Raw genomic sequence first — 13,734 nt, forward strand, 5'->3', positions numbered from 1 at the left:
CTTTCTTTCTTCCTTTCCTTTTTCTTTCTTGTCTTCCATTCTTTACTCTCTCTTTCTTTCCTCCTACTTTTTTTCTTCTTTTTCTTTTCCTTTCTCATCTTTCTCTCTCTTTCTTTCTTATCTTCTTTTATCTGTCATGCTTTATTCTCTCCTTTTTCTTTCTTATCTTTCTTTCTTTCTTTTGTTTTTTAAACTTTCTTGCTTTACTTATTTGTATCTCTTTCTTCTTTATTTCTTTCTTTATCTGTTTTTTATTTGTTCTTTCCTTCCTTCTTTCTTTTGCTTTCTTGTTCATTTCTATTCATAATCTCTTTCTTTGTTTTTCTTTCTTGCAATTTTTCCCTCTTTTTTGTCTCTTAATCTTTTCTTCTGCTGTCTCTTTTTTTCTCTCTCTCATTATTTTCTCTTTTTGTCCTTTTTTCTTCTCTTTCTTTTTTCTTACTAATAAATTAATTTTAAAAACTTGGACACTATTTTAAAATAAAAGCCCTCCTCAGAGAACAAACAGAACGTGTGTTTAATGTTGTTAAATATGATTTAAGTTGAACATTAAAAATAAAAGAACTTCAAATCAACTTTAAAAACAGCAGAGGAAGAGGAGGTCAGGATAAAAATGACTTCTTACAAGTTTTAAAATAAACCTTAATGTAAACACTCAATAACTAGAAGGGACATAATTAAAACTTTAATCTGAATGACTGCAGAGCAGATTATTTTCTGTGGACTGTCACACTTAACGTGATAGAAGACTCTTTACAGGCTCTTAATGCTTCACATTAACTCACAGCACATTCCTTCCATTGTGTTTGGAGGGGGAGATTATATTTTAACTGTCTGGGTTATAATAATCCAGACTTTTTACAAAGCTACTCAACATTCCTCCATACCTCGGACTCTATTTCTGGCTCGCAGCATTACCAAAAGCCAATCCTACAAACGGAGATCAAGTAGTGAAGTGGTTTCTCTACCTCAGGCTGAACTCCACCAACGTCTGCAATACTACCAACACATCTGCTCATCTCACAATCGATCTCCAATCTATTCAATCCTCACCTTCGATCAAGACCCTGAGATACTTAATCCACTGTTTTCTAGCAGAGAACCTCAGCTGCAAATTGCCCCAGTGGTCCCAGACTGAAGATGCAAACAGAACCACAAAGACCTGAGATGAAAACACTCCTTGATTCTGTCCATGAAGATCACAGACAGAATCAGAGTAAAGGGGGCACCATGCACCGGACACGTCTGACTTAGTGCTGAGTATGCAGACCCATCCCTCACTTTGGTCACACAGGGACCAGTTGGCTCATAGCAAAAGCCCCCAAAGCCTCATATTCCTGCAGTACATGCAAAGGGACACAACTGGACACATAAACCTTAATTTCTGCCTCCCACAACAGTGCAAGTCTGTTGAAGGAAAGACGGAGAGAAGGAGAAATAGTCATTTATCTGCTGGCCATGCTCCCAGAATATCCCCGCAGATAAACTGACACCTTGACACAACATGACGAGTCCTGTTTAGACTCAGTGGGCAGCCTGTCAGAGTGATATGTGACAGGAAGTCACCCTGGTACTGAGCAAGGACGTTACATCAATGCCATCTGAGCGTCTCAAGGGTGCAGCTGCATATTAATGTTCTTATGATGCCATTAACCGTGAGGCTGTATTTTAATGCAGTGACTTCCACTGCAGAGTCATGTCTGTTTTTAAAGCAGTGACTTCCACTACAGTCATGTCTGTTTTTAATGCAGTGACTTCCACTGCAGAGTCATGTCTGTTTTTAAAGCAGTGATTTCCACTACAGAGTCATGTCTGTTTTTAATGCAGTGACTTCTACTACGAGGCATGTCTGTTTTTAATGCAGTGACTTCCACTACAGAGTCATGTCTGTTTTTAATGCAGTGACTTCCACTGCAAAGTCATGTCTGTTATTAATGCAGTGACTTCCACTACAGAGTCATGTCAGTTTTTAATGCAGTGACTTCCACTGCAGAGTCATGTCTGTTTTTAATGCAGTGATTTCCACTACAGAGTCATGTCTGTTTTTAAAGCAGTGATTTCCACTACAGAGTCATGTCTGTTTTTAATGCAGTGACTTCTACTACGAGGCATGTCTGTTTTTAATGCAGTGACTTCCACTACAGAGTCATGTCTGTTTTTAATGCAGTGACTTCCACTACAGAGTCATGTCTGTTATTAATGCAGTGACTTCCACTACAGAATCATGTCTGTTTTTTAATGCAGTGACTTCCACTACAGTCATGTCTGTTTTTAATGCAGTGATTTCCACTACAGAGTCATGTCTGTGTTTAATGCAGTGACTTCCACTACAGAGTCATGTCTGTTTTTAATGCAGTGACTTCCACTACAGAGTCATGTCTGTTTTGAATGCAGTGACTTCCACTACAGAGTCATGTCTGCTTTTAATGCAGTGACTTCCACTACAGAGTCATGTCTGTTTTTAATGCAGTGATTTCCACTACAGAGTCATGTCTGTGTTTAATGCAGTGACTTCCACTACAGAGTCATGTCTGTTTTTAATGCAGTGACTTCCACTACAGAGTCATGTCTGTTTTTAATGCAGTGACTTCCACTACAGAGTCATGTCTGCTTTTAATGCAGTGACTTCCACTACAGAGTCATGTCTGTTTTTAATGCAGTAACTTCCACTACAGAGTCATGTCTGTTCTTAATGCAGTGATTTCAACTACAGAGTCATGTCTGTTTTTAAAGCAGTGACTTCCACTACAGAGTCATGTCTGTTTTTAATGCAGTGACTTCCACTACAGAGTCATGTCTGTTTTTAATGCAGTGACTTCCACTACAGAGGCATGTCTGTTTTCATTTACATATTCAGGGCTAGGGAAGTTGGGGTTGTATAAATTTTATAAATTGTACAAAGACAAACTGTGTGGAAGGTAACGCCCCTGAATCTTAAAATAGATCAACATTTCTCGTCCTAAAAATCATAAAAAGGATCTGAACAGATAAAATCCCCTGAGCAGTGTGGAGTAACAAATCCAGCTGCCACAGGAAACATGTTTCATCTTTTTCCTTTTTTTAGTTTTGCGCATCATATTTTCTGCAGCAGTTCCAGCTTTAAAGAGGATTCAGCATGTTTGGTTGAACCTGCAGGGCGGGGTTCAGCACAGAGAACAAAAAGGAAAATCGATCCCCGTGATGCATGTGCAATCAATGAATTATTTACCACGCCATGTGGTGAAGCTCCTGAATGAAAACTGATAGACTCACTCCACCAAGATAACAGCTCTCCCTCTTGTTGAGACTAAAGGTGCTCACAGTCTGGGTAGAGAAAGTTAGGATGGTGCTTTGTCTTCAGCTGTCAGACAGCAGAGTTTAGTCTGCTGTTAATGGCTCCATGTAATCTTATCCAGAGATAGTGAAACATTTATAGCCCAGTATGAGCTCTGTGTGGAGAGAGTGGATACCAGTATGAGTCCAGGCCCCACCATCAGAGTCATTATTGAGTAATTTGAAGACCAGCCTTTAAACATCTAATTACAGGAACAGTTATTACATCAGGGTTTTTGTCTCTGGGGGGACATCACTGTAATATTCATCTCTGTAGTTATCAGTATTACATTTTAATTAACCATCTTCCTCCAGTTGGGACTTAGGGTGTTGTAGCGTAGGTAGATGTAGGGCACATTTCCAGCAGAAGAAGAAGACTGCCAATCAAACCTCAAACACTGGATCTAAATGTTAATACCTGCTGTTAAAAAGCGGCGCAGTCGTGTCTAGTGACGCCACTTTAACAGCTTTGTTCCTTCATGACGTCATAATCACGCATTTAGAGAAAACAGAGGCATACTGTGAAGTTATAAACATCACTGAGTGCTCATCAAATAAGAGACAAGATGTAGGGATGTTCCAGATGACCCAGAAATTTAAATTCTGACTAACCAATTAGTCACAAGGGTTAAATAAGGAGAGTTAGCACCACCATTCTTTCGTTCCTCTTGTACCCCTTTTCGACCAAGGCAGTTTCAGGGCCGGTTTGGAGCCGGCACTCGATTGAGAACCGGTAGCTTCCTTACCAGTCAAGTAAGCCACACCCTAATAATTCTGCTTAATAATACAAAACACATAACCTTAAAATCTTAAAAAAAATCACCCCCTGTATTCAGACCTAAGCAGCTTCTTATACTAGTCTATGGACATGTTTGTTTCTGAGCATTGTATGGGTGTTAATGCAGCTTCTGTTGTTTTTGGATTCAGCCTCAAGTGGACACTCTAGGAACTGCAGTTTACAGCATTACTGCTTTAGCTTCTTTTTTAATATCAGAAGCTGCTTTGAAAAAGGAAAATCTGGGGGCACTGGTGGCCTAGCGGTCTAAGTGCCCCACATACAGAGGCTACAGTCTTCATTGCAGAGGTTGCTGGTTCAATTCCAGGCCATGACCATTTCCTGCATGTCTTCCCCTGCTCTCTACTCCCCACATTTCCTGTCTCTTTTCAGCTGTCCTGTCAAATAAAGGCAAAAAAAGCCCCAAAAATATAAGAAAAAAAAGAAAGAGTAAAATCTGGTCTTCTTCAGTCTCTCCTGTCAATAATAAAATATTTCTGGTTAGCGCCCCCTGCAGGCCTGGAGCACTTTTCGTTTGCAGCTGTTTTCTTAATATTGGTGTTTTATTGACTCTGCAAGGATTACATATTTACATTTCCCATTTATGCTTTTTTTTCTTTTTGAAGCACTTTCATTTTTAGTGTGTTTTTTTAATGCACTTGTTTCATACTTTTGAATGTAGATATTTTGAGTCATTGCAGATTATTTGGCCTCACTGAACTAATATCTAAAATTATAAAACTAATACAATATTGACTCTAAATTAAGGCTGACTGAGTAGGATGCTTTATTTGAACTCTGTTAACCCTAACCCTCAGTATTTTTATTGCTACTTTGGTATCTGGATTTATTTAATACATATTAAAATATCATCATGACAACAAACACCTTTAAAAATCTTAAATTACACCCAAATATTTCCCATTAAGAGGTCTAAAATACCAGAAAGCACACATTATGGATATTATAGTGAAAGTATTTATAACAGATGTTATTCTAACAGTCATTTTAAAATATGAACCCCCTCTTTAGTCATTAGGTACACTACATTTTGGATCATATGACCTCTGTAGTTGCTTACTCTGCAATTAATCTAATCCGGATTAACCTTAAATCCCCTCTGATCACACATTCATCACAACACACGAACATTTTTGGATACCAGGGAGTATCTCCAGAGAAAAAAAAACATCAAAGCATGAATCAGAGACAGACTCGACATGCAGAGGAAACATGCACTCACCGAAATACACCGTCTTGTCGCATTTTGGACACTTTGACGCCATTTTCCGGCTGAACAAAGAGAAGGATCGTTCTCAGTCGGTCCACCGGCTCTCTGTCCGCGTGTGTGTGTGAGAGAGAGAGAGTGTGTGTGTGTGTGTGTGTGTGTGTGTCTGTGTGTGTGTGTCAGTCTGCAGATCCAGCGGTGCAGACACACCTCAGAGGAGGAGGATGGTGGTGGTGATGGGGGAGACCGACGCTCACACCCTCGCGTTGAGGATGGTCCCTCTACCTAATTTACATAACTCCGCCCACACAATGACGTCACACGACTCTTGTCCTCACATAAGGTGACGTACAGGTTTGTTCTCAGCTCACCGTCAGCTCACGTTATCAGTTTGTATTTCATTTTCAAATATGGAGGAAAATGTGAATAATAAGATTTATTTCTATATTTAAAAAAAAAACATGACAGAAGTTTTATTTTAAATTTCTATTAGTTTTTTTTATTATTATTCAGCTTCATCAAATATATTTCTTTAAATTCTGGAAGTTTTATTTTAAATTTCTATTTAATTTTTTTTTTCGTTTTGTTCACCTCCATTCAATTATTTTTTTTAAATGCTAGAATTTTTTTCAAATTTTCAAATATGGAGGAAAATGTGAATAATAAGATTTATTTCTATATTTAAAAAAAAAAACATGACAGAAGTTTTATTTTAAATTTCTATTAGTTTTTTATTATTATTATTCAGCTTCATCAAATATATATTTTGAAATGCTGGAATTTTTATTTTAAATTTCTATTTGTTTTTTTTTATTATTATTCAGCTTCATCAAATATATTTCTTTAAATTCTGGAAGTTTTATTTTAAATTTCTATTTAATTTGTTTTTGTTTTATTCAGCTTCATTAAATATCTTTTTTAAAATGCTTGAAGTTTCATTTTAAAGTTCTCTTTAATTATTTTTTTATGTTGTTCAGCTTCATTTAATATCTTGTTTTTAAATGCTAGATGTTTTATTTTAAATTTCTATTTAATTTGTTTATTTTATTTTATTCAGCTTAATTAAATGCTTTGTTTATATGCTTCAAGTTTAATTTAAATGTTCTATTTATTTCGTTTTTTTTATTCAGCTTCATTAAGTATGTTTTCTAAATGGTAAAAGTTTTATTTAAAATTTCTTTTTAATTTGTTTTAGTTTTGTTCACCTCCATTTAATTATTTTTTTTTAAATGCTAGAAGTTTAATTTTAAATTTTTATTTCTATTTGTCTGTTTTTTTTGTTCAGCATCATTACATTTATATTTTTTAATGCTAGAAGTCTAATTTTAAATTTCTATTTAGTTAGTTATTGTTTGTTTTATTCAGCTTCCTTAAATATATACATTTTTAAATGGTTGAAGTTTTATTTTAAAATTGCATTTAATTTGTTTTTTGTTTGTTTTTTCAGCTTCATTAAATGTTTTTTTTAAATACTAGAAGTTTATTTTAAATTTCTATTTAATTATTATTATTATTTTTATTCAGCTTCATTAAATGCTTTGTTTATATGCTTCAAGTTTAATTTAAATGTTCTATTTATTTCGTTTTTTTATTCAGCTTCATTAAGTATGTTTTCTAAATGGTGAAAGTTTTATTTAAAATTTCTATTTAATTTGTTTTAGTTTTGTTCACCTCCCTTCAATTATTTTTTTTAAATGCTAGAAGTTTAATTTTAAATTTGTATTTCTATTTGTCTGTTTTTTTTGTTCAGCATCATTACATTTATATTTTTTAATGCTAGAAGTCTAATTTTAAATTTCTATTTAATTAGTTATTGTTTGTTTTATTCAGCTTCCTTAAATATATACATTTTTAAATGGTTGAAGTTTTATTTTAAAATTGCATTTAATTTGTTTTTTGTTTGTTTTTTCAGCTTCATTAAATTTTTTTAAAAACTAGAAGTTTCATTTTAAATTTCTATTTAATTATAATTATTATTTTAATCAGCTTCATTAAATATAGTTTTAAATGGTAGATTTATTTTAAATTTCTATTTAATTTATTTTGTTTTGTTCACCTCCGCTACATTTTTTTTAAATGCTAGAAGTTTGATTTCAAATTTCTACTTAATTTGTTTTTTTGTTTTTGTTTTTGCCAGCTTCATTACATATATTCTTTTAAATGCTAGAAGTTTTATTTTGAATTTCTTTTTCATTCTTTTTTTTTGTTTCATTAAATATTTTTTTTAAAGGGTCAATAAAAATTGAACTTAAATTACACCTATTTTGCACTGTCACAACATCTATGAGACAGCTGATCTAATTTAAGTTAATTTAATATGACAATAATGTAGTTTGGTGTTGTTCAGAAGTATCTTGGGTTAATAGGATTATTTTTATATGTATTGTTTAAATGCAATGTTGCTTAAAAAAATGATCTGATGTGACTCAGGAGAATTGTTGTGCGGATTTTAATTAATGTGTAATTTTTTTAGTCACTTTTATGCAAAAGTATTCGACTTTTTGTATTTCACTATAAGGAATTATCCACAGCTTATTTTTGCTAAGTTATTATTTCAGTCATTTAATTCCTTAGTTTCTGTCAAATCATTGTAGTGATCACCGGAAACCCACTTGTATAGAGGTCAAGTAAAATAAATAAATAAGAATGAAATATATGTGTCTATAATAATCTAAAGTAAGACGGTATATACTTAGGAAATCCCTCAAATTTGAACTAGATAATAAATAAATAAATAAATAAACAAAATAAATTAATAAATAAAGTAAGATTGAATAAGACTTGGTTAAAAGCAATACTGACACCCTGTCAGGTATCCAATGTGCTAGAACAACCTGCTCCCTATACATCACCTCTTAAAGGTGACATATCACGCTTTTTTCATCAATATATATTGGTCTAAGAGGTCCCCAAAACATGTCTTTAAAGTTTATGCTCAAAAAAACACTTTGAAATCATATTTTGGCATGCCTGAAAACCACTTTTCTTCATTCCTCTTCAGAACACTCTGTTTTCCCTCTGACCACGCCCCCTCAGGAAGTGGATGTGCCTCGGCTCTCCAGCACGTTGATCTAATGTTTACATGTTGGCTGAATATACACGGCTGCTCAGAGATCGCGTTACTTCAAGCCTCTGAATCTGATCCAGAATCTGATCCTGACGGAGAGGCGCCTGTAGCAGGACCTTTCTGAACCATTGGTCACAGATTTAGTGTTTCTTGTTGTTTTATTTATCAGTATGTAGACGTGTGTCTTGGTACACAGCTACGAACATGTAGCTATGTGGCTATGCTAACTAGCGCTAGCACTTATCCATAATAAATAAAAATCATCCACTAGATCTTCAAATCTGCAGACGTGGGGAGTAAAACTGACCTCTGCCAGAAAGGCAGCAGGACCTTTTATGAAGGATTGGTCACAGATTTAGTGTTTCTTGTTGTTTTATTTGTCAGTATGTCGACGTGTGTCTTGATACACAGCTACAGCTACAGCTATGAACATGAAGCTATGTGGCTATGCTAACTAGCGCTAGCACTTATCCATGATAAATAAAAATCCTCCACTAGATCTTCAAATCTGCAGACGTGGGGAGTAAACCCGACCTTTGTGTTTATTAAGACAGCCTACAACTAGCATGCCTCCCTCCTAAGCTCCTTGTTAGCACACATGTGTGTAGGTAATGAAAAACAGAGGAGGGATTCAGTATTATTTATTACAGTCTATGGGCTGAACAAGCTCCGAGCTCTGACTCCGTGACAGACCGGATATTGTTGTTACGTAACAAAAACACGGAAGTCTGAAACGGCTGGTTTCACACACATTTACAGAAAGGTGTAGAAATCAGAACAGGGGCAGAATGGATTTTTTTCATTCTCGGGGGGTTTGTAGACAGGGACACAGATTTCAGGTAAAGAACCATTAAAAAGTCAGTTTTGCATGATATGTCACCTTTAACTAATCCAACAGACTCCCTTGAACTCAGGAGTTCCACATCTGTGAGGATATCCATACACCTAACTCCAAACATGCAGACTGTTTTCCTATCCACAGAAACGTGTCGTCAGAGGCTTCTGTATTTTGGAAAAGAGATAAATCCTAAATCCTAGCAATGTCTTCCCCTCTGCGTTCATCAGTGTCCCCCCCTTCAGCTCTGTTTGTTTCGTCTGTGCGGTTGTTAGGTTACACCGCCTGACAGCTCCGGCTCTTCACGGGGAATGTTAAGTGACGCTCTGCAGCTCTCCGAAGTCCTGCTCTGTACATTCTCGGCACAGAGATAGCTGACTTACGGCGGCCTTTCGTGTGGAATTTAAGATAAAAACACGGCATGTTAAAATAAAACTTGTTTCTCCTCATGCCAAAAAGTGAACAGAAATGGGAATGCCCTCTCGGTGCCTCCTGCTGTTCCACTAAAGCAGTGTTTTTCAACCTTTTTTGAGCCAAGGCATATTTCTTACAGTAAAAAAATCCTGAGTCACACCACCAACCAAAACACACAACAATACAAAATTACACATTTAGTCTCTCAATTTATGAATCTATTTATCTGAGAGAGGGACTTTGGCTACATCTTTAACTGCGTCAGGGCATCTAATTTACAATGGCTTTTGCAGGTAGTATCAATGTCTCTGCCACAGTCTGTGGCTTTTTTTATTTGGCTACAAGTTCAGCTACTAAGTAGCTAGCTTTGAGAGCTCTCGCAGACACCGTTGTAGTTTTTCTCATAAAAGTTGCCTTTTCCACCACCAATATTACGCTCTTCATCCAGGTTAGAATTTGTCCAGGGCTCAGTTTGGAGTTTCATTTTTTTCCTTTTTGAATATTTATATATTGCTGTTGTACGCCTACGTCTTATCACATACACCTCTCGCACGCATCATTAATTCTATTGTCTTAAATTAACAAGGTCATTAGTGTGTTTTATTGCCACCCAGTGGATGGGTAGCGCAGGTCAGTACATGGACGAGTACTGAATTACTCCGCCAGTCACCACACTGCAGGCACAGACATACTCCGTGGCAAATTGTTTGCAGTTTATGAATAATATTTTTTTTGGACTAATTAAGTGAAATTGGGAAATGTCCCACGGCACACCTGATGATCTGTCACGGCACACTAGTGTTCCACGGCACAGTGGTTGAAAATCACTGCACTAAAGTAGTGGGACCATGAAGACTCTAAATGTCAACGAGAGGGTTCAGAGCAGTGGTGTCCAAACTTTTTTTAAAAAGGGCCACATTTGATGTTTTCAGAATACCTCAGGGCCAGTGGCTCCTACTGAGACTTATGAATCCTAAAAGTTATAAATGAAATATCTATTTCATAACAATAATTTTAAAATTTCTCTCAATAAAACAGTAACTAGGTAGTCCTCAGTTCTCCACAAGCCTTACTTTATCTCCGTCTGGAGGAAAATGTTTTTCATTAGGGTCGAGCAATGTGGGAAAAATATTGTCTCATTATTTTCATGTGGCAGGATCACGTTCTGGGTTTCATCACACTTCTTCGTCATGTTGTCTTTAAAGGTGACATATCACGCTTTTTTCATCAATATGTATTGGTCTAAGAGGTCCCCAAAACATGTCTTTAAAGTTTATGCTCAAAAAAACACTTTGAAATCAGATTTTGGTCTGCCTGAAAAACCCTCTTCTTCAGTCCTCCTCAGAACAGTCTGTTTTCTCTCTGACCACGCCCCCTCAGGAAGTGGGTGTGGCCTCGGCTCTCCAGCACGTTGATCTAATGTTGACATGTTGGCTGAATATACACGGCTGCTCACAGACCCGCGTTACTTCAACCCTCTGAATCTGATCCAGAATCTGATCCTGACGGAGAGGCGCCTGCAGCAGGACCTTTCTGAACCATTGGTCACAGATTTAGTGTTTCTTGTTGTTTTATTTATCAGTATGTCGACGTGTGTCTTGGTACACAGCTACTAACATGTAGCTATGTGGCTATGCTAACTAGCGCTAGCACTTATCCATGACAAATAAAAATCATCCACTAGATCTTCAAATCTGCAGACGTGGGGAGTCAAAGCGACCTCTACCAGAAAGGCAGCGGGACCTTTTCTGAAGGATTGGTCACAGATTTAGTGTTTCTTGTTGTTTTATTTGTCAGTATGTAGATGTGTGTCTTGCTACACAGCTACAGCTACGACTTGTAGCTATGTGGCTATGCTAACTAGCGCTAGCACTTATCCATGATAAATAAAAATCATCCACTAGATCTTCAAATCTGCAGACGTGGGGAGTCAAACCGACCTTTGTGTTTATTAAGACAGCCTACAACTAGCATGCCTCCCTCCTAAGCTCCTTGTTAGCACACATGTGTGCAGGGAATGAAAAACGGAGGAGGGGTTGAGTTGCATTTTATACAGTCTATGGGCTGAACAAGCTCCGAGCTCTGACTTCCTGTTACAGACCGGATGGCGTTGTGACGTATGAAAAACACTGAAAACTGAAACGGCTCGTTTCACACACATTTACAGAAAGGTGGAGAAATCAGAACAGGGGCAGAATGGATTATTTTCATTTTCAGGGGGTTTGTAGACAGGGACACATATTTCAGGTAGAGAACCATTAAAAAGTCCATTTTGCATGATATGTCACCTTTAAGACTTTTCTGACCAGCAGACAACATTTTAAGAACAAAATAATTATTTTCCTGAGTTCTGAACATTTTTATGCACCAAATTTTGCCTTTTCTGCACAATTTCATAATTTTGATCCTGTCTTGTGTCTTTTTGTGTCTTCTGAATTTTCAGTGTTCATTAAGAACATTTTCACATCATGATAAAAACATTCATTTGAAAACCTGTCAGCTTTAAGAGTTCTTGTGTTTCCTCTTTATTGCCATCTTGCAGAATTCCCAGAGCTTTGGCTTTAGACAGGAAGTCCATATAAAGCTTTTTGAGACGGTTCTGGATTGACTTTTCTTTTATTTGTGCGCTTGAAAGAAACTGCAAATGTACAGATGATTCAGAAGGTGATCAATTTAAGATGGAAGCTTGGGGCCATAAATAAATGGACCTTGGGCCGCAATTGGCCCCCGGGCCGTACTTTGGACATGCCTGGTTTAGAGTAAAGAGGAAGTGAGAAAACAATCGTCTCGATCAAGTCTCTCCTCGGAGTCTGTGAAGTGTTTGAATTCTCACGCTGCAGTTCCTCGAGGTCGGGTCAGCTGCAGGAAAAAGAGGAAGGTAAAGCAGACGTGGTTCACCGCATGTAATGACAAACTGAGAAAAGAGTGAAGAGAGGGATTATTAACTCAATACAGGAAGTCGATATTAGTCAGAGGAAGCTAATGTTAAGGAGAAGAAGCAGAGGAGTGAGGAGCGGCGAGGGGTTCACATGTCTGCAGCTTTCAGGTAAGAGAACAGCTTCATGTTCTGATTTATGTTGCTGTTGGATATTAAGCTTGATGCAGATAATAAAGTTACTGTCACATCAGGAGTCACACTTCTCTTCCTGCTTTGGTTTTCTCTCAGCAGCAGTGATCAGACAGCCTCCCTCCTCTACTGTCTGTCTCTCCTGATCACAGAGTGTTTATAACATCTATGTTGACTCACTCTCTCTATATCTCCACCTCCACCAGGGACCGAACTAAAGAAGACTGATTCTGCCAAATGAACCTGCTCTGTGTCCACGTAAAGGAAAGTGCAGTTTTTTACAAGTTTCATTTGAAGGCAGTGTTCTGTCGAGATTCATGCATGAAATGTATCAAAAACATAAATAAATAAATAAATAAATAAATAAATAAATATAAATAAAATTTAAAAAAATGAGTAAATACATAAATAAATAAAAAAAATGAATACATTAGTAAATAAATGAATAAATGAGTAAATACATAAATAAATGAATAAGTAAATAAATGAATAAAAAAATGAATAAGTAAATAAATGAATGAATGAATGAATAAATGAGTAAACAAATAAATAAATAAACGATTGAATGAATGAATGAATTAATAAATCAATAAATCAATAAATGAATAAGTAAATAAATGAATAAAAAAATGAATAAGTAAATAAATGAATGAATGAATAAATCAATAAATCAATAAATGAATAAGTAAATAAATGAACAAAAAAATGAATAAGTAAATAAATGAATGAATGAATGAATGAATAAATAAATAAATAAAGGTATAAATAAATAAATGAGTAAACAAATAAATAAATAAACGAATGAATGAATAAATCAATAAATGAATAAGTAAATAAATGAATAAAAAAATTAATAAGTAAATGAATGAATGAATGAATGAATAAATAAATGAGTAAACAAATAAATAAATAAACAATTGAATGAATGAATGAATAAATCAATAAATCAATAAATGAATAAGTAAATAAATGAATGAATGAATGAATAAATCAATAAATCAATAAATGAATAAGTAAATAAATGAACAAAAAAATG

At 35.6% G+C, this 13,734-nt stretch overlaps 1 protein-coding gene across 1 annotated transcript in view; it reads right to left on the minus strand.

The window, feature by feature from the left end:
• The window catches only part of crip2l (cysteine-rich protein 2-like), a 16,423-nt gene extending 10,816 nt beyond the window's left edge, over positions 1-5,607 (minus strand). The window contains exon 1 of the mRNA XM_034699160.1: positions 5,331-5,607. Coding sequence (XP_034555051.1) covers positions 5,331-5,373 — 43 coding nt within the window. The 5' untranslated portion in view covers positions 5,374-5,607. The remainder of the gene's footprint in view (positions 1-5,330) is intronic.
• Between the last annotated feature and the right edge of the window lie 8,127 nt (positions 5,608-13,734).

This window comes from Notolabrus celidotus, chromosome 13, assembly GCF_009762535.1.
Source record: "Notolabrus celidotus isolate fNotCel1 chromosome 13, fNotCel1.pri, whole genome shotgun sequence".
Lineage (NCBI taxonomy): Eukaryota > Metazoa > Chordata > Actinopteri > Labriformes > Labridae > Notolabrus > Notolabrus celidotus.